Genomic DNA, 27,994 nt, shown 5'->3' on the forward strand with positions numbered 1-27,994 from the left:
GACTGCATGGTCTCAGTAGATGTCAGAATAGTGATTTTTATTATACATATGTACATATGGGGAAGATGAGCATCACAAGCCTTTTAGAGCCGATCTCCCCCGAACAAGCATCTCACAAGGCTTTTATTACAATGATGACGTCAAGTCACATGATAAGTATCAGTCAGTTCTCAGAACTCAGGAAGTTCCCCTCACTCCACAAGTTCTCCTTATAAGGCCTCCAGATGTTTCCACTCAGCCCAGCACTCAGAGAAAACCAGTGTGTGTGGTGTGTATATCTATTCGTGTCTATTGTGAAAGTATATCTATCAGAAAACTGTCCTCAGACGACCCTCCTATTCTTACTAAGTGTGTGTGTACACATTCATGTGTTATATAAGAGCGTGCACGTACTTTAAAGGCCTGTGTACGTGCAGAACTGAACATAGAACTAAGGCAGGGTCCAGCAGGACCCACAGGCTTCTGAGTGGTTACAGAACTGTGAAACAGCTTTAAGCAAATAACATGAATAGTACAGAACAACAATAGACTGATTAAAGTACTGATAATCTGTGTAGATTAATGTTAACATAGATATGGTTCAAAGATTATTCTGTCAACTGGTTCAACAATGGTAAATGATTAATGATTGATACTTCTGATTATAACTGTGATCATAAGAATACAAAATAAAATATCTCCTGGTCACAAAGGCGACTGGCAAGAGTGAAATCTTTTCTTTCTAGGCAGCACTTTGAAACCGTGATCCATGCTTTTATTTCTTCCCCTGTGGACTACTGTAACGCACTTTATGTGGGGGTCAGTCAGTTGTTACTCTGACATCTGCAGCTGGTTCAAAATGTATATTGACAGTGCATATATAGGTGTATCATATATAAGAGACAAATGTTGTTCCTTCAGTATGTTGGCATTACTAAATTTGGCTCAATGCTTACATACATGTGTAAAAAAATGTACAAGCTGTGATAACCGTTTCTGATAAAATGAAGAGTAGACTGATGTATTAAATATTCCTTTATTGGGTGAGAAAATCAGACCATGTCATAACTGCTTTAAGTCATACAGAATAGATATCAGAGCCTAAACAGGCTGGCTTCTGCTAAATGGGTCAAACTGGGCAGAAAGTATACAAACACATAACATCCTTATAGAATATGATGTAACACTATAGATCAACTTACCTCAGAATATATAAAGCATATAAACAATTACAGCAATATGATGCAACAAACACAGCAGTGCTACTAATCCAAAATACTCAAAGCTTCATAGAACTGAAACAAACATTTATTTTTAGCTCCATTCTGCTGCAGATACATACTTTAGGTTTCTGAACATTAAACTTGTTGCTGCCTTTCATAGTGTGTAACCTGAATGCCCTGAGTACTTTCTCCCACACTGAAAACACGGGAATGATAAAAAGTTATTTGAACATTACCTAATAAGACTGATTCAGGACAGACAATTAGTTATTTTAAACTTTTCTAGCAGTCCTTCACAAACAGGGAACAGTCTGTCTATTCTCTCCATCTGTCAGCTGCTGCTGGCTCTTCCTCCTCCTCTTCCTCACATACTGCTGAGATTGTCCTGGTGGATCATCAGGGGTGCAAAGCCTCACAGATGATGTGCAGCAGTGGGTCCCTCAGTCTGTCCTCACTCTGGACACTTGCACGTGTCACACATAGAAATCAAATGTGTGATAAGCTGCAGGATTCAAACACAAGTGTGACTTATAAATACATGTTCATACTTTTATTCCACAATCAGAGAGAAAGAAACAGACAGAGAGTGCAGGACAGACAGACAGGTGACAGTCTCAGGTGTACACACTGCTACAAAACAGCACCAGAGAAGGAGGATTTAGTGTTTGTGTCATTACGAGTGCTAAACAAGAAGAGTTCCCAGATGGTACAGTGGACACATGTGTGACTCCTGTGATTAAAGCATCTTTCTTTCAGCTTAACGAGTGAACCGTCAGCTGACTGACATGACTGACTTTAATTACGCATAAAATCATCACATTCTCTGTAAGATTAAAGTCAGCTATTGAACGGCGAATATTTTGAAGTAAAGGCTTTAAAACCAAGTTAGTACAAACGTCGCTAATGTCACATAACTTTCCCGACATGTTGCCAACAGTAATGTTTTAATGTTCTTCATTATAAAAACATTTGCGCATAAATAAGTGACATAATATTCAGTACTTACTTCTGAAAGTTTACTCTTCGTCCGCTCCGCTTCCGCCATTTTTTTTCGGCAAAATTATCCACACCACCGCCGCGCTATGAAGTCTGGGATATGTTGGGCCATGAAGGCTACACCCATCCTTAAAATTCAGGGGAAATTAAGGACGCATTTGAGGGCCGCATTTCGAGCAGCCTTTGAATTGGGACAGTCTTCGTCGTGTCGCTGTGACATAAAATGCCTTAAAATGCGGCCTTTAAGACTGCAGACCCCAAATCCGGTCATTGGTACTTCCTGGCTTGTGTAGTTACTAGGTAACAAAAGCTCAACACTGCCCCTAGCGTCCTGGAGCACTTCCGTTGTGTTTTGGAATTTGCATGTGTTTTGGGGTATGCGTGTGTTTTGGATTTTGCATGTGTTTTGGAGTTTGCGCGTGTTTTGGGGTTTGCGCGTGTTTTGGATTTTGCACGTGTTTTGGATTTTGCACGTGTTTTGTATTTTGTACGTGTTTTGGTTTTGCACGTGTTTTGGATTTTGCACGCGTTTTGGATTTTGCACGCGTTTTGGAGTTTGCACGCGTTTTGGAGTTTGCACGTGTTTTGTATTTTGTACGTGTTTTGGAGTTTGCACGTGTTTTGGATTTTGTACGTGTTTTGTATTTTGCACGTGTTTTGTATTTTGCACGTGTTTTGGATTTTGCACGTGTTTTGGATTTTGCACGTGTTTTGGAGTTTGTACGTGCTTTGTCTCTAGGGGCCACCGTACTTTGCCACACGGAGCAGTGCAAGAGTAAAGCACGAGGGAGGGGCTAATAATCAGCTCAGTCATTTTTAATGATCGTTGAAAGCCCAGATCGTAATCGTGATTAAAATTCGATTAATTGAGCAGCCCTACTTCAAAGGCTTTAAATCAGCACATTTCTCTTTATTCTTTATCAACTCTGTTAGTTTCTCTCGGTTTTCTGTGGAATGAAGCTAACAGCAGGCTAATAAGATGCTGACCAATAGGTTTCTATTAAAGGTTGTAATTTGTATATGAAAAAGTGCTTTGGCTCAACAGGGATCAGCTTACAGGTAGAATACAGCTGCTGGATGGGATTAGCATGTCATAGCTATCTACCAAACTGCTAACTGGGGAATTTCAGGCCATCTATGGATCATTTTTGCTAACTGTTTATTCAGCTTAGGCTCACAGGGCTGCAGCCTGTGCTCTAGCTGTCATAGGCAAGAGGCGTGGTCCACCTGCACAGGTGAGCAGTCCATCACAGGGCCAACAGAGAGAGACAGAGAAGCACTCTCTCACATCCACACCTACAGCCAATTTAGAAGCACCAATGAACCTAAGCAGCATTTCATTGGACTGTGGGAGAACATCCAACCTCCACAGAAAGGCCAACAAGCTTCAACCTACAACCTTCTTGCTTTAAGGCACTAGTGCTAACCACTTTTCCCCATTACAGCCCAAATCCTGCATCTTCCTGTTTCTGACTCCAGGCCAGCTCCACTAACACTTTCTCATCAGACACTGCCACCTAGTGGAGGAAGTCTTAGTTCCATTTGAAGCTTCAGATTACAGTTAGTTCCTTTACAAAGAGGTGGAGGTGGTGGGGCCACAGCACCATCATCACTGAGTGCCATAGGACACTTAACCTTTGTTTCCATATGCTGGGAACTTCCTGTTGTTCCAAGGAGGACTGGAAAATGTGTGAAAATCTCCCAGTCAGTTCCTCACAGCACACTTCAATCATTTCCCTCCCACAGCATCAGGACCAGGGCTTTTTCTCTCTTTGGTCCCACTAAGAGATTTCCACACAAACACCTCATCAGTGGGACTCTCGGAGCTACCAGCCCTTTGCTACAATCACAAAGCTCTTCATTGAAATCAATGATATCAAAGCTGGAATCCAATGAGTCCAAGTCTTCTGCTGGTTCAGCATCACATTCATCTTTGCTCCTTGTTCTGCATCCCCACCATGGACTTCATTCCTTTCCAAGCCAACCTTGAGTGTCCTTTATTCAGCTCATCCTCTGCTTTACTTTTACACCTGATTTTAGCTGCTTTATCTCTCTTTCAACAAGTTTCTGTGCCTCAATCTTTTTCTTCTCTCCCTCATAACAAGACAGCTTCTTCTGCCTGAGAACATGTTGGAGTGATTTACTAATCCAGGGCTGCTTATTGGGGAAAATACTTCCTGTTTCCAAAGTAATCCCCATTTTTCCCAGAAAGAAATGTAAGTAGAAATCGATGATCTAAGTGAGAACATGAGCCTTTAAAAAGTCCCAGTGGGTGTAGTCAAAGCAGTCCCTCAGTCCCAGTATAGAGTCTTTGGTCCACACTGGAACAACTGTGTGCCCAGTTTGAGCTCTCTTCAGTCCTGTGACCTGACAGACCCAGAGGGGCCATCACATCACATTTAGAAGCTCCCCTAATGGAGCCACAACACATGTCCAATACTTAGTCTGTCTTGTTGGACCAACTTGAAGAAATGATTCAAGGACTTAGTCACAGAACAGAGATTCAAATCTCCAAAATCCAACTGGCTGCATCAGGACACATAGTCTGAAACTCTACACAGTTTCCTGTTTGAAGCTGCTTCCTGTTGGCTTCAGCTGTTTGGAGTTTCCATTTTCTAAACTTCTACATTCTGAACCTTCTTCAGCTCTGAACAGATGATGAAACACTGAATGATTTCAAGCTCACACTTTGTCTAATAAACTTACATCTTTCATTCTTTATGCAGATTGAGTGTCTGTGGTTTGTCAGAGATCAGCTGTGATTATCTGGCAGCAGCGCTGAAGTCCAACCCCTCCCATCTGAGAGAGCTGGAACTGAGAGGAAACAACCTGCAGGATCCAGATGTGAAGCAGCTGTCTGATCTTCAGCAGAGTCCAGACTACAGACTGGAGACTCTGGGGTCAGTAGAGTGATGGAGTGAGTGGGTGGTGCTGTCAGCAGTATTGTACTAAACACAGTCAGTATGAAGCAAAGATCCAGTGTTTCCTGTAAAGCTGCAGCTTCTCAGTGAAGCTGTGAGAGGAGAATGGTGACAGGCTTCAGGATTGGACACAAACACTTCCTGTTTCTGACCTTTATGGTCACCATAGTAACAGCTGACACGCTCTGATCAAACACTGTCAACAGCGAATCAGCTCTCTGAACAAAGCAGCACGCAGACCAATGACTGCATTCATTTCCAAGTTTAAAGCAGTGAAGAACACAGTCTGTAGGTGAGGAAGAATTTAGTGAGAGCAGATGTTTGGATGGAATTCCTCCAGTTAACAGCTGGAACCGTCCATCTGGATTGTTGGGCTTGTTGTTGGGGTTCCTACAGAGCTCAGAGTGGACACACCAAGGTTCTTCTAATGAATGAAAGTCCAAACTCAAACTAGGAGGGAAAAACATTTTCATCAACTTCAATAAAAATCCAAAGATTAGAAAAAGTGAAGCAACAATGAGTCCTAGTACAGTCCCAGCACTGAAGTCCCTGCTGCTCTTTATACTGGATGTGCTGCATCACTGACTGACAGCTGATGAAGAGTCTCTGGAAACACTCGTTTATCTCCTCTGCTCTTCCTTCTTCTCTCTGCAGGTGGAGGTGATGATGGTAAACAGGACGGTGTGTGTGCTGAGAGAGGAGGAGCTGTGTCCTGATGATCCAGAGAGGTTGAAGCAGCAGCAGCTTGTGTGTAGAGACGCTCTGACTGGGCCATGTTACTGGGAGGTGGAGAGGAGAGCTTCATCCAGCAGTGACTGACAGAGGAATGAGAAGAAGTACAGATGACTGTCAGTGCTGCAGAGTGAACTGCTCTGAGAACAGCTCCACTGTCAGACACAATGTAGAGTCCAGCATCATCCCTGTGTGTCCCTCTGGATCTGACAGAGGATCATCAGTGTATTTGGACTGCTCTGCTGCTGCTCTGTCCTTCTACAGTCTCTGCACAGTCTCTGTCTGACTCTGGCTTCAGACCCTCCTGGATCAAACTCACCTGGAAAGACTTTCAAACATCACTCAATAGATTTGAATACAGAATATATTTGATATATACTGTAGATGTACTGTAGAGTTGCAGTTTGTCACTTGTAAATACAGTCTGTTAGCAGCTGTGAGCTGAAAGATCTTTCTAGAAACACGAAATGTTTTCACTCTTCTGTTGCTTTTTCATATATTTCCACAACATTAATATTGATCCCACCTGTCTCACCTGTTTCATGCTTTTATACATAATAACAGGACACGTGTGATCTGAGCGCTGCTGTGGTTGCTGTGCTGCACGTCTTCATTTAGATAACAGAGACATCTAGTGGTTCAGAGGGAGAACTGCAGGAGGTGGAGCTGTGTTTTAGCATGGAAAACTTTTTATATTTAGGCGCAGATACAAATATGACAAGTATCAGTGTAAGATACAAAAGGTCACATCAGTCAGCAGAGGGAACAGTGATCACACAGCAATGTAAGAATAGAAACATAACAGTGAATCTGGACATGTGTACAGATGGAAGCAAACAAACAGGATGTAACACTACATTAAAGCCACAAATGGGAAGAAAACAAAGCCAAAGGAAAATATATTTGATCTCAGGAATCCAAATCAGATGCTTTAGAGCAGGGGTCGGCAACCCTGGGCACGCGTGTCACAGCTGGCAAGCGAAGGGTTAACTGATGGCACGACCATAGCTGGACTGGCCATCGGGCATACTGATGGTGATTTTTTATTTTTATTTTTGTAACGGTATAAACAATGAAAGGTGGTGGATTGGCCGGATGCTGGTCAATGTGTAAAAATAAGTCAGTTGTTTGGTGGTGGCTATGGCGGAGCTTCCACAGAGGCAGCAGGTGGATGAGGGAAAGGGGAGGCAGGAGGAGCAGAGACCCGAGGCAGCCGCCGGTCCGAGTGTCAGGTGAACTGAACTTCAGGTAAGAAGTTATGACCTGCAGTCTGTCTGGGTCAGATATAAACCAAGTTTAGGTGGAGTTTATTTTCCTTGTGCTGACTTTTTACAGTCAGTTATAATAACTCCCACTCAGAGGAGACCAGAGATCACATTAACATGTGTATCTCTGTATTAACAAACATGACATATTGGCCCAGTTTATTTTTCTTATCATTGTTGTGAGGAGACCATAAATAGCATTTGTATTTTCTGTTGTACAGTTCATTTGATGTTATGGATAAAAAGTCTTTTTTTTGTTTCAAAATAGCTGATAAATATTCGCTGATAGCTGCAAACATCTGCAAACAAATATAATCCTATAAAGTGTGTAATTTATTGCTAATGCAATCATATGGCACATTGACTTCTGAGGAAATTTTAGATGCACTCATCATCAGAAACGTTGCCGACCTAAACCAGGGGGTTTAGAGCATCATAGAGTTTTTGTGGTTTGTTTTCTTTAAGTCATTTCACAGATTTTCTCTATAATTTCAATTCCTTGAATAAAACAACAAACTTAGGGGATGATTTTGTAATCCGACTTTATGTAGGAAAGATTTGACTAAACATAAAACAATCTTCCAACTCAGTCGTCATTCTTATCTTGTGAAATCAAACCAAATGTTCTGTTGTCTCTAAATCAGGGATTGATGAAATCTTTGGTTGCATCAAGAGTATATATAATATATCTCAGTGTCCTCCCAACATTAATCATCTACGATGTACATACATCATTATTATCAGTCTTTTTTTTTTCTTTTTTTTTTTGTTTTGTTTTGTTTTTTGGTTGATGAAAAAGCAATAAAGAATAAATAAAAAAAAAACAATTTTGTATTTGTGTGTGTGTGTATATTATGGTCTTTCACACTCATGTTTATACAAATGTAATTGTACAAATCTTCTCGAACACCACACCTGATAATTCTCTTTGAGACTTTCTAGCATAACAAGTACATATGTAAACATGTTACCAATATGAACACAAAGATTCTTATACACTTATATACTTCTTAAGAGGTCACCTGATTACCTCCCTGAGGTCGTTAGCATCACCACTGTACAAAACTCTTAAGTCACAGTACTAGGTTGAAGTGTCAAATGTTGTGCACTACAAATTCAGGAAAGTAGTGTCATCAGAGGATAAAAGTCATTAGCTCTCTGGATTTATAGTCACACTCATTAATTTATTAATGTACAATGTAGAAAAGCACTACAGATGTCACACTACCCCCGAGGGCACTTGTACTGAATGATTTGGGTCAGTGAGGGTGTGAGATGACTTACTTGATGCCAATATTTACAAGTTGTAACTTTAGTAAAAACCTAACTGAAAACATGCAAATCACTACTTATTATGTGTTTATGTGTACTGTACATTTTCAACCCCTTTTAATGAATATTTAGTATTTAAAATTTTGCAGAATTACAAGTTTCACCTCCTGCTAAAAGTTCTACACCAGCAGCTGGACCATCCTCTGCTGACAGTGTGGATGCTGGACCAGTCCCAGACCCAGAGGCTCTAAACCAGGAATTTATTCTTCATTTAGAGCCTGAAACAACATCTTCCCTCTGTCAGCCTCCTGCATCCTCCTCTTCATCTCTGCTTCCTCCTGCATCCTCCTCTTCATCTCTGCTTCCTCCTGCATCCTCCTCTTCATCTCTGCTTCCTCCTGCATCCTCCTCTTCATCTCTGCTTCCTCCTGCATCCTCTTCTTCATCTCTGCTTTCTCCTGCATCCTCCTCTTCGTCTCTGCTTCCTCCTGCATCCTCCTCTTCATCTCTGCTTCCTCCTGCATCCTCCTCTTCATCTCTGCTTCCTCCTGCATCCTCTTCTCCATCTCTGCTTCCTCCTGCATCCTCCTCTTCATCTCTGCTTCCTCCTGCATCCTGCTCTTCATCTCTGCTTCCTCCTGCATCCTCTTCTTCATCTCTGCTTCCTCCTGCATCCTCCTCTTCATCTCTGCTTCCTCCTGCATCCTCCTCTTCATCTCTGCTTCCTCCTGCATCTTCCTCTCCATCTCCACTTCCTGCATCTCCCTCGATTTCTACGGCGTACACCTCGGATGTCCCAACCAAAAAAAGGAAAAGGAAAGGTTAGACGTTATGTTATTGTAAATGTACGAAACACATGGCAGGTTCGTTAAGTTTGATAAGATTTCTTTTTTCATTTTGTTTCATTCTTTCATTTTCTCCAGTTTTACAGACCTCATGTAAATATTTCCTTTGTTATTTTTCAGAATGCTGAAAACACCATACACAGAAGATTTTCAAATATGAAGAGATCGTAGACAGGAGAGTTGTAAATGTAAGTAATTTAGCTTGCTGTTGTGCTGATTTGTTTGCATCTTTGGACTTCCCGGATTTGAACTGTGCCTGACTGACTATTCATAAGCTTTTGTATTTGATGAATCTTCACTAATTCAGCCACTGAGTCTGGATTTCGCTCCAAATAGGACATTAAATAGGAACATACCACCTGATACGACCTGGTTGTGCTGCCTTCCTGATGTTTACGTTCTTTAAAGTCCTCCTGACATCATGCTCAGAAGGAGTGATTGATGTGGAGGTGCTCCTTCCCATTCAGTAACATCTGCTTCAGTTAGTTTTGCTTGTGAGCCACAATGTAAGCAGTGTTGCTTTGCTGACATGCACTCGATGCTGGCAGTACAAGCATTGTAGTGGTTCTTATGTGTTTGTAAATTAATTGTATAATATATTGAGCCATTCAATAGTACACAAATGTTTGTAGGCTCCTTTTTGTATGCAACTTGCATGTCTTTCTTAACTAAATGTTTGTTTATATCATGTTTTTCAGGAAAAAGAAGAAGTTAAAGTCAAGTGGGTGGAAGCCCTGCTCAACATGGTATGTAGTAACAACTTTGTTGGACGGGAACAGACATTCATACTGTTGATAAATAGTTATCACCTCAATTTGAATTCATGTATTTGGACTAAACTAAATTGGGAGCTTTTAGCTGTCAAGCTGCTCTTCTGTGAGGAGCTTGATAGCTGTCCACCTCCAAAGTCCATTATGAGTTTTGGAGGTGGACATGGTCAAGACTTTTAAGAGTTGGCATAAGACTTCACTTCACTAGTTATGCTGTCATAGGACCAGACTGCTGGGGGTTAGTGTGTAGTTCAGCATAAAAGTTCAAAATAAAATATTTACTATACAATATAATTGTTAAGTACATAAAACACTCATGAATCTGATCCATCAATAATATCTTCCCAGCACTCGATGTCACGGTTTGTGAAGACAGACCGTGCGGAGATGTGTGTGGAGGACCCAGGTGCGAACACAAGTGAGGATACGGGAGTGAACTTAAACAAAAGCGAGCCTTTTATTGTGGCTGATGATCATAAAAGAAACAAACAAGAATGAGGGCAGCACAAGAGCAGTAACTAAACAGAAACCTAAACTGGGAACAAACTATGGTAAGGCTATGGCTTGGAACAGGCTTGGGCATGGAAACACGGAGGGTAGGAACACAGACGACGCGACACAGACTACATTAAACACAGAGACTAAATACACATGAGGGATGATCAGGGGAAGTGGCCACACATGGGAGCACAGCTGACACACATGAACCTTGAAGGAAATCTCCGTCCGTAGATAGAGCTTTTCCTCCTAAGGCATGGGCACCAATAAGCAGAGTTCATCCTTTAACATATAACAAAATTAAAATATTCTCATGCATGATCAACGGGCAATCACGGTACCGGCCGGAGTACCGGGAGTAGCCTGGGAGAACAAAATGACACAGAGACTGCTTCAGGTTGCTCTCCCACAATCAACTCAAAGGTTTATTAGTATACAACAGTTTATATAGAGGAAAAAATTCATGAGACAGCAGATTATCAGTTTAAACCAGTACAGACCAAGATAAGGGAGCGTCTTCCTGCCCTTGGGTGAAGAAGCATCCTTTGTGTAGTGTATTAGTTCAGCTACAATTGTGATTATCTCAGCGACATATTTTCAAGGCACAAAACGAAGAGTTCTTTCATTAGTGAAATCTGAAACAAACCATTTGGCCTTCAACAGGCGTCTAAAAGATTAAGAAACTAATGTAGCTGAGGGAGTGATCTCTGTGGTATTTCAACCTTGTACCAGCCTGTGATTCTCACACATCAATTCTTGGGTCAAAGAGAAAAATAACTAAAACAAAGGGGCCTTATTGAATGACAGAGTTTTCCTGCATAATGTCACTATAAAACAATATCCAGTAAATGCTCCCATGGTACTAAAATACCTAACAGTTCCACTCTTTTATTATATTTTAAAATAATAACTAAAATAGAAAGGAAAAATCACAAATGTAATCAAAATAATATAAAAAGCAAATCATAAAATGTAATAGTTCACAACCTAATGTTCAATATACACATCAGGAACATCATTGGTAACATCTGGCACATCCTCAGGATCAATTTGTGCTAATTGCAAATACATTGAAGTAGCTGTACTGGTAGCTATATGGGTTATCATTGAGCGTACACAGGGTATCATGGTTTATTGGTGGTGTCTGTGTTGCTTTCTACTGATTTTAGAGAACGTGACGAGTGTACTAGGTGGGTGTCTTGCCAAGTGGAGCATGAGGTATTGTCAGCAAAATGTGGCTTGCAGAAATGTGAACAGGGTTGCAGTTTACAATACGAAATAGTAAATAAAAATCCTAAGGTTAATGCAGTAGATATGATTAATAACCTAAATATATAAAAAAGACAGTTCTTTAGTCGTCTCCTGGCCTGGTCCCAGGTTCGAGAGACCCCGTATAAGCGTCGTGTGATGACAATGGGCATTTCATTTTCTCCATTATCAGGATGAAACGAGTCTATCTTTATCAGGTTAGACATTGTGTGGTACTCTAGGCTTTCTGTTCCTGCTGGATGTTCGAGTACCTTGTTGTTGTTCAGGCGGGGGATCAAAGGGCTTTCTGAGTCTTGGCTCTTTCAGGCGTTGTGTGTTAATCAGTGATTGTGTGTGTGTAGGTGTATTGGATCCGGGCGTTGGCTCGCCTGAGTCGTCATCTACTTGATCCGACGCCTTAGGTGGTTTGGTGGGGCTGGTCTTAACCCTGCTGGCATGAATCCACTGAGGTTGTCCGTCCGTAAGGATGCTGGTTCTTCGTCACTGCCAGTACAGCCTGGGGGCTGGAAAACGCGCGGCCTCCCAGAGTTTCCGTGGTTTTAGCAACTTCACCAACACCGCATCCCCTGGTCTCCACTTGTAGCTGTGGAGGGGAGAAGCTGAGAGAGACAAACTTTCTGATAGTTATTATTCAGTGTTTCTACCAAATTGTGGACATAGTGTGTGTGTGACCCCATAAATAACTTCCCCAAACCTGCCAAGAGTTCACCTAAGCAAATAGCACTTACGTCCTACCATAAAACAATAAAACAAGGCACGAACTCCCTCATGCTCCAGAGTGCTCTCTAATACACACAAAGTTTGCAGACTATCAAGTGTGATCAAACCTTTACCAATCTACAACTAATTATAAACCCTAAGCATATATAGATATTTCTAAGCATAAATGACAATAAACAGTACAAAACCTAACATTCCTCTCACTTATAGGCCATCAAAGCCTCATCTGAACCTGGATGCACCACTTGCATAGGTTTAATACCTGTAAATAAACAGCTAATCACACAAATCACTGCAACAATAATAGTAAACATTGTTTAATATTAATTCTGGACCCCACCTCTTGACGCATGGACAACCATGCGTCAACTCACCAAACCTGGATCCCTGTCTCAAAAACTGGCTCCACCAGGAGCCTGCATACTGGTGGCCATCATGGCCCGGAAAACAAGATCTAGAAATAAAATTAAACTTCACATGTATAAACAATTATCTCAAAAAAGTAATAAGCATTCAGCACGGGCAAGACAAGTGTCATGTGCAGGTTTTTTCAAATCATTAAATCACTATCATTACCATAATTCGCCTCAAACATGGATCATCCCATGTGCTCAGTTAACATTAATGTAATCGGTGACTTCTCTTAAGCAAAGTCACTCCACTTACATTTTATTATTATCATTATGGGCTCAAAGTGGCCAGCAAAGAGCCCATAATAAACTATTCCATAAACACGTAATCTCTTATTTGTTTTACTCATGTCACTTGTCCGTTTCAGCTGAATCCTCCACAGCATTCTCAAAGAAACTAACATTAGCAATACACATTGACTGTGGTCAGAAAGAGGTCAGACACAGGTCAACAGGTTCCAGAGGTGCCATAAAAACACCATAAAGTCAACCCTAGCTGTGGAAAGAATGTCAGTCACATGTAAACCCAAAAATCCTATAGTAGAAAAACATTAACTAATCCTCTTATAAACCACATAATCAAACACATGATTAACTGTAATGCTGTAGAAAAGAAAATACAAATGTTAGCGCTGCGCAGTGTGTACACACTTTTTCACAGTAACTTCTGTGCAACAAAAGGTAGGGAATATCACCCTTGGTAAATGCACAGACACAGAAAGTGGCATTTCACAGGTTAAATCATCATACACCCTCGAATGTTGCTGTCATCTTACTGCTCCTGTAACAAAAAACACATATAGATTCATCCACCCTTTTGTCCTGTCTAGGTGGAGATTAACTTTGAGTCGTGATCAAGTCTTGTCAGCTTTTACCAGTCGGTCAGTCAGTTTGTTTGTTTTTATTTCCATTCATTCATTCACTCATTCATTCTTTCCTTGTTTGCTGATAGTGGAACCTGTCGTCGCATTTAGTTTCCACTCTCAGCAAAATGACGTCATTTCAAAAAAAGAAAAAGAACTTTAGATAGGATTACATCGCTGAATCCGGTTTTAGGCTGGGACACTTATAATAAGTGGTCTTCTCCAAAGCCCAATTTAATGTGGAGAAAACTCACTTGTCACAATTTTCTCGACCGGTTGTATAGCACTTTTAATTCCCGACGTGCGGATCTGCTTAAAGAAAAGAAAATAGACAAACAAAATCAGTGCCTGTTTAAAAGATAAAAATGGAAAATAACTGAGATTATCAAACAAAACTTTCAGTGCACTGTAAAAGTATCAAAATAAAAAGGCCTTGTTAAGTCATGACACAAACTCCTCGTCAACTTCACAACAGAAGAAGAATCATCAGCTAGATTCACTCCAGACCAACCATCAGCTGCACAACACACAACAGTCTAACCCTAATGTCATATTAGCTATGAGTTTAATCACCAGGTCTGTGCTCTTCACTCATTTAGGCCACAGATCAATTTTATTCAATTTTCCTTTTCCCTTCATCATAAAACATGTGACATGCTGTCATGCACCTCATAAAAAAAGTTTGTTCTGACGTATTCAAAGTTGTGTATCTAAATACAGAATTCACTCGCACATCAAAACAGGAAACTCAGTGTTTTGGAGTTTCCACTTAAGACACAACAACTCCAACACATCTCATTCACTCGTGCTAGAATTCAATCACCTTTCATTAATCTAAAACCAATCAACTAATTTGCATATCAGCTATTAACCCACTAAGTTGACAGGACAACAGGAAAGCATGTTCAAAATATTATCACAAAAGACAATTTCCCTCATACAGTAAATTACTTATGCTGCATTAATCAAGCAGGAAGCGTCTCCCAATTTACCATTTTAACAACTAAATTTATTGTCTGATCACTGATTTATCAAACCAGGATCTTTTTTTCCCACAAAAGTTAAATTGCTGTCCTGCAACCTACAGAGTCAAATTTTTTTTTTTTTTAGGATAAATTCAGTATTTAATAACAAGTGTCTGCTAAATTGACACTATTTTAACACTGATGAAAGATAACAAGCTAATTTTCATTGCATGTGTGTTTGTGTAGGTAGGTCCAATGCATGTCTGTGGAGCTGCATATCCAGCAGAGCATGTTCTTAAAGCTGCCTTTCCTACACACGTCTCTGCTATTATTTGATCATTTCTTAACTAATGTGCTATGAGTCTTCATGAGTCATTTTGTGTTTGGAATTGTTAGTAGGGTTAATGCATGTTCTGCTTGTTTGTGTGATTTTGTATGTTTCTATTTGTTTCAGACTCCTTCACAATTTTCCAACTTAAGCAGTCAGTTTTCTTTTCCCCAGATTTGCTAACCCAAATTTTGATTTCCCACATTTAATAACAGCATTCCTCTGTGTTTCCACTTACTCTCACTCTGTTGTCATCTCACTCTATTGTCCTCTCCCACTTTCAACAGTCCCGGCAGTTCTCCTTCAGCTTTGTCCTGTGTTCCACTGTCACTTCTTGCCATTTTACTCCACAGGTGGCAAATGTCAAACTCCAACAGTCTCCTCAGTTCTCCTCAAAAGTTTTCTTCACATGCATAGTGAAGTTGCAGCTTGTTGGAAACACAGTGCCATTCATCCGATCAGTCAGGATGATGGGTTTGCTCTTCTTCTCTGATGCTGTTTGTCCACATTGCTGCTGCTCGCTGAGACTTTTTGCTCAGGACTTGCTGCTGTCTCTTTATCTGCCATGTTATTGCTTTGGAGCTGCATTCTTCAGGGAGGAGTGAGCACTTGCTTGTGAGGTTGAGAGACACATACACATTGCGCTGTAAATAAGTCAGCCAGAACTTGGCCTGCATGTTTCCAATGATGTTTAACTATAAATTTCTTCCGTCCGACTGCTGCATGTGGAAAATTGATTCAGGTCTGCTTTTCACCTGAAAGTAACAAACTAAAACATGTTCATTATTATCATCACTGCTTAATCAACACACATCTCTCTCTCTCTCTTTTTTTTTTTTTTTTTTTTTTTTAATAGCTGGTGATCTGCAGTATCACAGCTCTCACAATCAAAACAATTATTTCTACACAGCGCACAAAAACACCGTGACGTCAGACACATTCACACTCATTTTTTTTTTTTTCTACGTAGAGTTTACACACTTGAAGGATGGCACATCTGAGGTTAATTTAATTATTTGCTAGCTTTCTCTGAGTGAGCAACTTCTCACTTTTTAACGTACGTTTCAAGACAACAGGCAACTTCCTGTGTCACTTTTTGGTGAGCAACTTCTCACTTAACGAGCAACTTCTCGCAAAACAACAGAACAGGAAACAAAAACAGCCGACAGTAAACACTGGAGCACATGACGAAAGTCCAAACATAGTTCAGGGGGTCGGCCTGGAGGGCGGCAACACAACAGCCCGCAGTTTATGAGTTCAGGCGGCCGACCCGGAGGTTGGCAACTCAACAGGCCACGCCACCTCCAATCAGGAGGCCGCCCATGCGGGAGGCAGTGGCGGTGCAGATCAGGAAGCTGCCCCCGACGGCCGTGATGTCCAGCTGACGGCCCGGAAAGTGGCCGGCGATTCCGAGGGGCGGAACATGGTTTGGGCGGCGGCAACACAGCTGCAGGGCCAGGCGAGGCCGACACAGAAGCAGAGGCTGGACCGGGCGAAGCAGAGGCAGAAGCTGGACCAGACGAAGCAGAGGCTGAAGCCGGACCAGGCAAGGGCGAAGCAGGAGCTGAGGCTGAAGCTGGACCAGGCGGAGCAGAAGCTGAAGCTGAACCAGGCAAAGCTGAAGCTGAAGCTGGACCAGGCGACAGCGAGGCAGCCGCAGGTGGCGGCTGGACGGGCTCCTCGGGCCCTCCAGCTGACGTGGCGGGCGGCTGGACGGGCCCCTCGGGCCCTCCAGCTGACGTGACGTGAAGTGGTGTGGCTGCTGCAGGGTGCCGGATAGGCACACCCAGGCATCCAGCAGCAGGCGCAGGATGAACAGTTATGGAGGCCCCTGGCTGGACAGGGAGCTGAGCCGCTAACTGGACAGGGAGCTGAGGAAGAACAAGCTGTTGAGGCATAATCCCACAGAGAGAGAGAGCAGGTGAAAAACAGTCCATAGGGCTTACTATCTTAGCACAGGAGTCCATGAAGTGAGCAGTGTTAATGACCACCAGTTCTGAGCCAGCAATCTTTAGGTTCTCAGAGTCTGCCTCAGTTTTAATTGGCTTAAAGGCAAATGGCCCAGGCTCTGTAGTCACAGGAGAAGTCAACGTAAGCCTGTTGGACCTGCTCAATGGCTGTGTAAGTCTCAGAGGGGCTGGTTTAGCCATATGAAAAACAATAATTACCACCTGACCCACAAAAACAAGACTAGACCATTGGGGTGAGGCTCCTGGACAAACATTAAATACTCGTGTATGGATCTAATTAATGGCGTGTTAGTAGCATGACTGTAATATGTTGGACAGACACGTTTGCTTGAACCCACACCCGCAGTGATCTGTGGCTTCAGAGTGATACCTATATCGAGTGGAGAGACAGATACAGGTAAAACGGTACTTGAACCATTAATAATAATAATAATAATGGATTGGATTTATATAGCGCTTTTCAAAGCACCCAAAGCGCTTTACAATACCACTATTCATTCACTCTCACATTCACACACTGGTGGAGGCAAGCTACAGTTGTAGCCACAGCTGCCCTGGGGCAGACTGACAGAAGCGAGGCTGCCATATCGCGCCATCGGCCCCTCTGGCCAACACCAGTAGGCAAGTAGGGTAAAGTGTCTTGCCCAAGGACACAACGACCAGGGCAGAGAGCCCGGGGATCGAACCGGCGACCTTCCGGTTACAGATGCGATTTCCAACCCCCTGAGCCATTATAATGGTGCTGGAGCAAAACAGTTCAAAATCACCCTGTTCATTACCTTCAGGAAGACAGAATTCATGTTGTGACATTACACAATCCAGGTCACCATGAGCTGCAGTTATGTTTGCATCTTGACGACTTAACATGAGTTCACAGTTTTCAGTTCATTAAACACAAGTGTGGCTGGGAAAACAGGATCACTAGTCATGTCACCCTTTGATTCATGGTTCACCACCTCTGCATTATCCTTGCTTACTGTGGCTGCAGAGGACCCTAGAGGTGGGAAAACACATTTCTTGAGGTCCGGCTCCGATACAGGCACACCTGTTGGCCCATTGAAGAAGGGTGTGGCTTGGGAGCCGGTCAGCTCTGGTACAGCTGAGCCTTTATTTGGAACATGGTTTCCAGACATGACCTTCACCAGTGACTGAGTTCTGCTTTCATTGCCTTCATTAAGTGACTGGTGGAGGAGCAGAGCCGACTCAGGAAGGAAGACATTTGCCATAGGCAGCTCAGACTCTGTCGGAACTGCAGACATGGTAAGAGACACAAAAGGAAACACCTCCCTCCCGCTATTAACATGAGAAGCAGTGGAAGTCTTTTTCAGTCTATGTGTAGATTCTGAGGTCCCTGCAGGGTTGAGTGACTTATTTGTGATTGACTGAGAAGAACTGTCTCTAGACTGTGGTTTGGTTAATAGTTCATTACTAGCCATATCTCCGACTAAGTCTGTATTCACTTCACACGCCTTCCACTCAGAGGTAACTTGGGATGACAGAACAGTTTCACTCACCTCTGAGTGTTGGGCGGTGTGACGGCGACGCGAACGCCGCTTTTTCTTGACTGTGGACCCTGTTGAAGTGGACGGTGGGGCCTCCTGCAGCGTCACAGAGGCTGAGGAGGCGAGTGTTGGCGGAGCGGTAGTCGGGAGCTCCTGGCAACTCCGGGGGCCCCCAAGGGCCAGGCGTGTACCGTGGAAATTCTCGTCATAGTCAGGAGCGAGCCACGGCTCCCACCCGAGCTGTTCCTCTAGTTGCGCGCATGCGGCGCGCTGCCGCTCCTCGAGGTCGAAATCCATGCCCCCCACAGCATCCTCATGTTGCTCAGTGGAGGGCAAGAAAGGCCGTAGCGATGCGCGATGGCGGCGTGAACACCGCTTCCTCTTTGAAGCGGCCGTGGACAAAACTTGACTTTCCATGGCGACCGGCTCCTCGTCCTCCGACCACATCCGTGACAGATAGAAAGCAGGAGACGAGTAGTCCGATCGAGGCGGCGAGGGTGGGCGGCCGGTCCTAGGCGGGGCGGCTGGCGAGAGCTCCTCCTTGGACAATTTTTATTTAAATTGCCATTTTCTTGTTTGTTTGCACATCATTATTGTGTGCATATTGCATATGTAATATTGCTTTTATTGTTAATATTGTTATTAGATACCAAAGATACAATTTGATTAAGGGTTTTCCTGTCAAAATGTCAATAAAAATGCAATTACACGCGTAAACAATAGGATCAAAATACACTTTTAAAAAGTCTGTTGATCAAATACTGATTTTCAAAACATTCTAGAGGAAAATAGAGATAAAATAATCTGAATACTAACAGTGATCTTGGATGATGATGGAGGCTTGAATGGATTATTCTGTTTCAGTCAATAGGTTCATATCTATGACAATAATTTGATAAGTTTAACAGGTTGGTTCAGGCCTGGCAATACAGCAAATATTCACAAACTTTTGTTTTTGAAGAATGCTGATCTTTTTTGGAATGAAGCTATCTGGCAACATGACACAGCCCTTTAACCTCATCTGTATGTCTATCATGTGGCTATGGAACTGGGTTTTGGTTTGATGCATATGCAGGTTACAGCTGGGGAATGGCTGTATGTTGTGGATTGATTTGACATGTTCAACCACTGTTACACCAAACTCTCTCACTTATAACATGATCAAGGCCTCTTACCCAGTGTCATGGATTCTCTGTGGTTTTGGGGACACAGGTCCAAAGTCTGAGGCAATAAGTCAGATCGAAAAAGGCAATGATTCTAAAATGGGAGTTTACTCGTGTCGTTGTGTATATCCAGGAATATGTGCCTGAGGATAGTTGTCATGAAAACAATATTAAATCAAAGTATTCCTTAATGACCACAGCTGGCATGAGTTCTCCAAAGCTGCCTGCTGTCTCAGGATCTGTCTCCAAAAAGAACCAGGGAGCGCTAATATGTTATGTTCTAAACTGATGAAGAAAATGCACATTAAACATAGTATAAACTTACTGAGTGAAGTAATGTGAAGAGGATGCCTTTAGCTGCTATTGGGTTGGTTCCTTGATCAGTGCAATACAGAATCATTCATCTGGTTTGATGTAATGTCTTTAAAACACGTCAAAATGATGCTCTGTAGTCTGTGTGGCCTCCACATGCCTGTATGACCTCACTACAACACCTGGGCATGCTCCTGATGAAGTGGCAGATGGTCTCCTGATGGATCTCCTCCCAGACTCCAGGACTAAAGCATCTGCCAACTCCTGGACAGTCTGTGGTGCAGTTGGTGGATGGAGTGAGACGTGATGTCCCAGATGTCCTCAAATGGATTCAGGTCTGGGGAATGGGCGGGCCAGTCCACAGCATCAATGCCTTCGTCTTGCAGGAACTGCTGACACACTCCAGCCACATGAGGTCTAGCACTGTCTTGCATTAGGAGGAACCCGGGGCCACCCGCACCAGCATATAGTCTCACAAGGGGTCTGAGGATCTAATTTCAGCACCTAATGGCAGTCAGGCTACCTCTGCCGAGCACATGGAGGGCTGTGCGGTCCCCCAAAGAAATGCCACCCCACACCATTAGTGACCCACTGCCCAACCATTGTGCTGGAGGATGTTTCAGGCAGCAGAAGGTTCTCCAATATGTCTCCAGACTCTGTCACAAGTACTTAGTGTGAACTTGCTTTCATCTGTGAAGAGCACAGGGCGCCAGTGGCAAAGTTGCCAATCTTGGTGTTCTCTGGCAAATGCCAAACATCCTGCACGGTGTTGGGCTGTAAGCACAACCCCCACCTGTGGACGTCGAGCCCTCATACCACCCTCATGGAGTCAGTATCTGACCGTTTGAACAGACGTGCATATTTGTGGCCTGCTGGAGGTCAATTTGCACGGCTCTGGCCTTTCTTTCCTACCCCACAGTACCTTTCCTTATCTTTTGTTTCCTACTCTTTTACTTGTCTTTGATCACGGTTGTCTTTCTAGATAATTAATTTCATTTGTTCTGGGGCGAGTCACTGGCTCGGGTGCATTCTGGGACTGTCAGTTCACCAGTGTCCTGGCATGCTTCTTAACAAACACACCACTACAGCAAACATCTCAGTTGCACTTGTTGATTTCTTCAACAAAACACTGAACAAAAAATGTCCTTGTGAGTGTGCTGCCTGGTGCTTTTACATTTTGTGATAATTTGAGCAGCCCAGAAAGCATCCCATGAATTAAATTATGTTATTTTATCTGAACATGTGCACTAGTCATTAAATTAGATGGGAAAGAATGATTCAGGGTAAACAACTGCACCAAGGGAATTACATTTTTCTTCTCAACATGTAAAATGTCTGTTGATAAGCAATTTCTGAAACAGACATTATAAAAATCACATTAAACAGATGTGATTAACTTTTTATTCTAGCAAACATAACATCAATGATGACACAATCAGTCTTCATCAGAAGTGCTCAAATCACTCTCAGCGGCATCGTCTGGAACGTCCTCCTCCTCCTCCGAGTCCATTTCCAGGAGTGGTTGGTGGCTGAGGATTCTCTTGTACACGTCCTTTACTTTGAGCATTTCAGCTTTCAGTTCACTTTGTTGTTTTAAACCAGGCTATGGAGTCCTTTCTGTGCATCCTCCGACATGCCAACAAGGGAGGCTGTAAAAACAACAAAACTATTAAATATAAGTAAAACAAACAAACAAAAAACCTCACCTCATAAACACAAGCAATTAGGATCATGTAATTAAACTTTTTTTTAATGGAGAAGGCAGTGTTAGCTAGCAACCCAAATATAGGTAAAAGATCCAGTAAGACTTTAGCATCTGCTATTATTTTCAATCAATTCATCACCAAATGTATAAATAAATAAAAGATGTGCTTACAGTCTGAGGAGATTGTCCCCAACACCACAGATCGCATTCGCAACACTGTCCAGTGATGCTGCATCTCCCTGCAAAGGATCATCTCCTCCTCTCTCAGGCGCCTCACAGCCATCACCTTCTCAAAGACCTTTCTCTTTGTCCGGAGGTCAGCAGCAGCTACAGTTTAACAACATTAGATGGGAAAACATAGTAGCATATTATGATTCAAGAACAAAACATTCAACTACTGCTCAGATACTGGGAGTTTGTTTAAAAAGGATATTTAGAAATCAAGAGCTTACGTTCACTTGTGCTCTGCCAGGGCCAAACGTCGGTCTGCATGAGGGCATCACTGGATACGATTTGCTTTGTTGGTTCAGCGAGCTTGTTGTAGTCGTCAACAGCAGCCGCCAAGCGTTTCTTCTCATCTAAGATGACCTTGTGAATTCTGTGTCGCCTCTTGTTGCTATCTGTAAATAATCATAAAAAGGAACACCTTCACATAATGCATATATTTACATTTTAATCTACACTCATCAATTTGTTTGCTAGAACAAATCACATCCAGCTTAAACAAACCTGGATCTGATTTTATTCTGTTTACAAAGTAGCTGTACGAGCTGTACAAACTGAGCATCAAACGGTCCGTTTCAAAGAAACTGTGACACCATTTTGTCTGTAAAGACTTTGTGTTCGCACTCTGATGATGACGACAAGCTCCTCTACTCGTGCCTGCAACGCTCCAAGGCTGCCATCAGTTTGATCCGTTTCTAAGTGAGAGGAATATTAATCAGAACACAGGATGAGTAACAGTCACCAAACTACAGTGGACTCTGTAATCACTGACTTGATGATATTCATTATAAGACATCTGGAGCCTTCATGTGCTGCACTATCATGAGATAACAAGTATGTTGGTGTTCAGCTTTATTAAACCAACTAGTACGACATCACTTCAACCCAGGTCCAATCCAATTTGATCAAACGCAACGACTCTGCCATCAATTCTGCTTTTACAAGCTTATTTTTCATTGTTTGTTGACACTGTCAGAAAGATCTTAACTATAAGTTCTTTAATGAGGCCATGGTGGATCCTGTTGTTATACACGAGTGCATTATATTGAGACTCACCTTCAGCCCATTACTGCACATCGGCCACCCATTGCTGCAGTGTGTCGTCATCCACACCCAGCTCATTTCTGCTCGCATTCAGGCTCTCCACTTGTTCTCTAAGGATCCTTATGATCTAAGAATACATTAATAAATGTCATTCATATGGACATTTTTAGAGTACTGGTGTTTTCCCCCATTACCACACACATTAAAATGGGTGTTGAAAAAATGACCTTTAGATATCTCTGGCTCAAAGTGCGGCCCAGTTGTTCCACTTTCCTTTTGTTCCAGCCCAAAGCCAGGAGGGTCAGCATGTCTGTTCGCCCTGCATTTCAGTTAGTATACAAATAAGAATGAATGAGCAGGAGACTGAGTGGAATCTCACACACAGACACACACATGCTTTAGACACGTACTTCGTTGTGATGGCCGCCCTAGACAGGAAACTGTTTACTTGCTCCACCTCTTCTCCAACTGTAGAACCGGCCGCATCCTGAAACACACCTCCCCATTTGATCTATAGAAAGGAGGTCACAATACATGACTGCTGAATTCATTCAACCTTATAACAAAATGTCTTAAACTTATCCAAGACTACAAGCTGCAGTATACCTCGCATTTCCAAGTGTGAGCTACTCAAAATGAAGTATGCATTAAGATAAAGTCAAGTAAATAGTATTACGACAACACCAAGAGAAAAACAAAATAAATATCCACCCATCCAAATATGTATCCACACACACACACGTATGAGTATATGGTTATGGCGTTAACGTCATTTTAACAAGATTAACGCTGACAGCACTGATATATATGTGTATCTTACATCATTTGTGTGTCTCTGGATGTATTTCACAAACTCAGCAACTTCCTCATCTTCTTCAATGAAGACACCTTCAAAGTTCCCCTGCTCTGAAGTGCTGAACGAACGCAGTGACAGTTGTTTGAAAAGAAACATCAAAATGCAATTTTTGTACAAATCCATATTTGATTTATGTCCACAATGCATAACGTACCTTGCATTTGATTGAAAGCGATAAAGCTTGCGGTTTCCATCAACTGACACGGCAAGCATGTCTGGAGTGCAGGCAGGGCAGCTAAAGCATGGCTCCTTTCACATCCTGTCCACCTCACACTTTACAGCACTCCACTCCAAGAAACTTTTACTGAAGGCATCAGCTGATATTCGGCCAGTCTTTTAAGTAGAGGACAAACAACAGAATATTCAAGGACAGTCATCATAAACATTGATTTGCACAATTTCCTTAAACTTGACAAATTTAGAAACTCACCCTTCCAAAATGGGCTGTTCTTTCATCCAGCACTTTGACAAACGCCTTAAGTGACATCCCTGGTGCAGCTTCTTAATGTCATAGAAAGACTGAAAGACATCCATTGAAAACAGGGTGCAGAAATTTAAGGTGCCAGGCCAATATCCACCACCCTGGAAGTCCTTAACTGAGGGGGACCACATTAGGTCACAGCTGGTGCAGCTCACCACTGGCAGTGCAAGGTTATAACGGCCTTTAGGAAGGATAAGGAAAAATCCAGTCATGGCTCAACAAAGACATTAATTTTTTTCATGTTGTGAAGATTTCATGTTGTTTTCAAAGCGGTCTGGTAAATCCAAATGACCTTTGACAGGTGCCCACATATACTGCGGGCCGAGGGTAATTCAAAACAATGTAGCAATGTACAATTTGCACTAAAACCTGCAAACACATCTATTGTGTATGTACTGTGTGACAAAAGAGCAACTTACCATTTATGGTTACAAGAGCCACAATTGCACCGGGTGAAACCTCAACGTTACCTGCTGGGCAGTCACACACAGTCTGGCCTTTGCACAGGCAACAGCCGAACTAACAGTAAAAACACACAATATATACAAAAAGAATTGGAAATTAAATGATACACAATAAATATACAATAACAGCACACACTCATAGTACATAGCAAGAAATGCATAGGACTTAAAAACCGTACCTATTGGCTTGTGAAACTCTGATGAAGGCTGCAAAAACCCTCCTGTTACTGCCTCTCTGCTGTGCAGGACAAAGCGTGTGTGAACTGCAATATCACAGTCAGCACAAAGGAATGGAAGAGTCAGGCAGTCCAGGCACCTCACAACTACTTGTTTGCCACACTGACACACACAGTGTGACTGTGGATCCAGAGTAGCTAACATATTGTCTATAAGACAAGGCCTGGCCTCTCTCAACTTTTGCAAGAACACCATGTTTCTGATCTCCCAGTGAGTAGCAGCTGACTCAGACGACGTCTCACAAGTCATGGCTGCGTCCTCTTCTCCATCCTCCAACCACTGAAGGAGCTCCTGACGAAGCACCTCAGTTCCACACACTAACAGAAAAAAAAGAAAGAAACTCTTCCACAAAGTGAAAAACACTCTGGGCAGTATGTTTCTTAGGACTGCACAAAAGCCCTGCCTAACTCAACTATAACAACAAATATAAAAGCAAACTTTAAAAAGGAATCACAACATATGAAAGAAGGTAAAGTACCTTTTGTTGGGTTGACACTGGCAACCAGTGTTGGGTAAGTTACTTTAAAATAGTAACTTAGTTACATTACTAGTTACTTCTCTCAAAAGTAACTCAGTTACTTCAAGTTACTCGTTACTTTCAAAGTAACTAGTTACTAGGGAAAGTAACTTTGGTTTTACTCAGAATTCTCTTGTTAATGTGTTTCTTCCATAACTTTGTGTCATGGTCCTGAGTCCGAGGACTCAGTGTTTTGTGTTTCTTTATGCTTTTGTTCATTCCGAGTGTGTATTCTGTTGTGATTTTGCCATTTGTTAGGTTTCTGTTCTTTGCCTGCCTGCTCCCACTTTTCTGTGTTCCCTCTGTCTGTCCATGGTGTTATTGTGTCTGTTCATGAGTCTGCCTGTCTAGTTCAGTGTCCTGTCTGGTTCTCTGTGTCTGTTAGTTTCCTGTTTTATTCTGAAGGTTCATGTCTGATGTGAGTGTGTTCAGTTTACATTTCCCCTGTCCCGTCAGCTCTGATTTCTCCCAGCTGTGTTGCCCTCCTGTCTCTCATCCCCTGATTACTGGTGTGTGTGTATTTAAGCCCTGTGTGTTCTCCTGCCTGTTGCCGGTTCCGTCTGTGTAACTCCGTGTCAGTCTGTTACCCTGTGTTCCACGGTGTCCTGTTCCTCGTCTGCGTCTCTCTGCTTCTCATCCCGTTGTCGTATGCTCCCAGGTCTGTTATTTTCAGTTCTCCCAGTTTAGGTGTCTTTAGTTATTTGTTATGCCCCACTGTTTGTTTGCCACTACACCTCTGTAAATAAAACCACCGGTATCTCATCCACTGCCTGCATCTTGGGTCCTTCTTCCAACTCCACACGGCTCGCCTCGGCAGCCGTGACACTTTGCCAGTCTTCTAGCTTGTTTACTTGCCACAAGTGCACTGTGCCACCTACCAATAGAAAGGAAAAGATAATGTGCATATTTCCACGTGAGAAATCCCACGCCTGGACCGTCATTGACTGCTGCCATGATTCTAGCCTACGTCACAGCGTCATGTGCGCCTTTTACATCCAACACAAAAACTGCAGTTGTGGTGCTTTCGATTGCTCTCAGAACTCGGAAATTCTGCCTTCTGAATAGGAAGATGTTGGTAACACCAGACTGCAGATGAGCTGCATACAGGGCTGGACTGGGACAGAAAATTGGCCCGGACATTTTGACTAGAGACCGGCCCACCATTATAGGAAAAATTATAAAGCCTTTGAATGAAAATAAACACTGTTGTGACAGTGATGTACACTGTTTTGATGGTATATATGCATCAATCTATCAATCGTTTCTTGTAAGATTGAGATAATTATTTTTTAAAAGCTAGACATTTTAAATGAGAATAAGAAAGAAAAGTATTTCTTTGTGCCCCCCTTTCCCTGTTAATGCCCTACCTGGCCCCCCTGGCAAAACTTTGCTAGATCCGCACCTGCACAGTTACCAGCTGTCAGCTACCTAAAAAAGGATCCTGGTGTTATTTGTCTCTCAGAAACAGTTCATAACTTCCCTTCAACTCATTCATGTCACCTAAAAGGTAAACCTGTTTCTCCATCACCTGTTCAGCTCTGATGATTCAGTAAGGACATCTCCTGGTTTCATCTTCATGTTTCCCTCTCACCAGATATACAAACCGATATCATGACCAGCAGCTTTTTTGCAGCTGTGGCTCCAGCAAACATCAGCTGATACTAGAAATTAATATTAAATAAATTCTAACAACAGCTGATCAAGCTTAAACGTGCTGCTGTTGTTTAGCGCGACATCCGCTGGTTTCCTCTTTCGGTGCAAAGTGGGCGATAAACAAACAAGAGAGCCGATCAACTGATCAATGATCAGTTTTCATGATTGAAGTAGAAACGGGAGAGGGAGGGGGGAGAATGAGAGGAGAAGAGGCAGCTGTGCAGCAAAGACACAGAATAACTCCAGCTTTGTGCCTTTTTCATTGTAGCTGAATTACGGGACAAACTCTGTTCCTTTTTACCTCAATACGAAATGCGTAATATTTTCTCTGAATACCAGACGGGACGGTTGACAACTCTAATAACTTATGAACAAAATAAAGTTCAACATCATTAACTTCATAGCACCCACCCAGCTGTATAGAAACTCCATCATGCTAGCTAGCACGCAGTACGGAAAAAGTCAGCATAACGAAAATAAACTCCACCTAAACTTGGTTTATATGTGACTCGGATAGACTGCAGGTCATAACTTCTTACCTGAAGTTCAGTTCACACTTGGACCGGCGGCCGCCTCGGGTCTCTTTTCCTTCTGCGTCCCCTTTCTCCAGCCCGAGAACGTGTTGCTTTCTCTCATCCACCTGCTGGCCTCCACCACTTGCTAATGTTACTGAATCTGTGGAAGCTCCGCGATAGCCACCACACGAAGTAACGAGTAACGACCCTATCTAAATCCCAGTAACGACTAACGCGTTCCTGATTTTGGCATAATAACTAGTTACCGTGCTCGTTACCACAATAATAACGTAG

At 42.6% G+C, this 27,994-nt stretch overlaps 4 protein-coding genes across 6 annotated transcripts in view; 2 read left to right on the plus strand and 2 right to left on the minus strand.

Moving 5' to 3' along the window:
* Positions 1 to 27,994, plus strand: part of LOC309702569 (uncharacterized protein) — a 1,256,944-nt gene that overhangs the window by 474,273 nt on the left and 754,677 nt on the right.
* Positions 1 to 27,994, plus strand: part of LOC309702578 (protein NLRC3-like) — a 174,090-nt gene that overhangs the window by 32,383 nt on the left and 113,713 nt on the right. The window contains exon 8 of one of the 2 annotated variants that reach the window (XM_082527188.1): positions 4,925 to 5,098. The exons of the other annotated variant lie outside the window; for it this stretch is intronic. Coding sequence (XP_082383314.1) covers positions 4,925 to 5,098 — 174 coding nt within the window. The remainder of the gene's footprint in view (positions 1 to 4,924; positions 5,099 to 27,994) is intronic. 2 annotated transcript variants of the gene reach the window in all.
* On the minus strand, positions 8,538 to 27,984 carry LOC309702610 (uncharacterized protein). Of its 2 annotated transcripts, none has more exons than XM_082527242.1 (2): positions 27,725 to 27,984; positions 8,538 to 9,174 (listed from the first exon to the last, which is right to left on the minus strand). In XM_082527242.1, exon 2 carries the CDS (start codon positions 9,147 to 9,149, stop codon positions 8,649 to 8,651), a length of 501 nt encoding a protein of 166 aa, XP_082383368.1. In that variant the 5' UTR covers positions 9,150 to 9,174; positions 27,725 to 27,984; the 3' UTR covers positions 8,538 to 8,648. The 2 variants fall into 2 exon arrangements, with proteins under 2 accessions (XP_082383368.1, XP_082383369.1); XM_082527243.1 differs by lacking the exon at positions 27,725 to 27,984 and adding an exon at positions 20,002 to 20,070.
* LOC309702617 (uncharacterized protein) lies at positions 21,474 to 22,743 on the minus strand. The gene is made up of 4 exons (XM_082527252.1): positions 22,438 to 22,743; positions 22,161 to 22,328; positions 21,880 to 22,035; positions 21,474 to 21,652 (listed from the first exon to the last, which is right to left on the minus strand). Exons 1-4 carry the CDS (start codon positions 22,493 to 22,495, stop codon positions 21,597 to 21,599), a joined length of 438 nt encoding a protein of 145 aa, XP_082383378.1. The 5' UTR covers positions 22,496 to 22,743; the 3' UTR covers positions 21,474 to 21,596.

This window comes from Aulonocara stuartgranti (assembly GCF_965226115.1).
Source record: "Aulonocara stuartgranti genome assembly, chromosome: 3".
In the NCBI taxonomy this organism is placed as follows: Eukaryota; Metazoa; Chordata; class Actinopteri; order Cichliformes; family Cichlidae; genus Aulonocara; species Aulonocara stuartgranti.

Excerpts from the sequence above, each read along its gene's own strand:
- LOC309702610 (XM_082527242.1), bottom strand. The coding sequence starts at position 9,149 with ATGCAGGAAGTGGAGATGGAGAGGAAGATGCAGGAGGAAGCAGAGATG.
- LOC309702617 (XM_082527252.1), bottom strand. The coding sequence starts at position 22,495 with ATGCTCAGTTTGTACAGCTCGTACAGCTACTTTGTAAACAGAATAAAA. Across the intron at positions 22,329-22,437 it reads CAGAATAAAATCAGATCCAG|ATAGCAACAAGAGGCGACAC; the intron begins GTTTGTTTAAGC and ends GATTATTTACAG. Across the intron at positions 21,653-21,879 it reads GGGGACAATCTCCTCAGACT|CCTCCCTTGTTGGCATGTCG; the intron begins GTAAGCACATCT and ends TTGTTTTTACAG.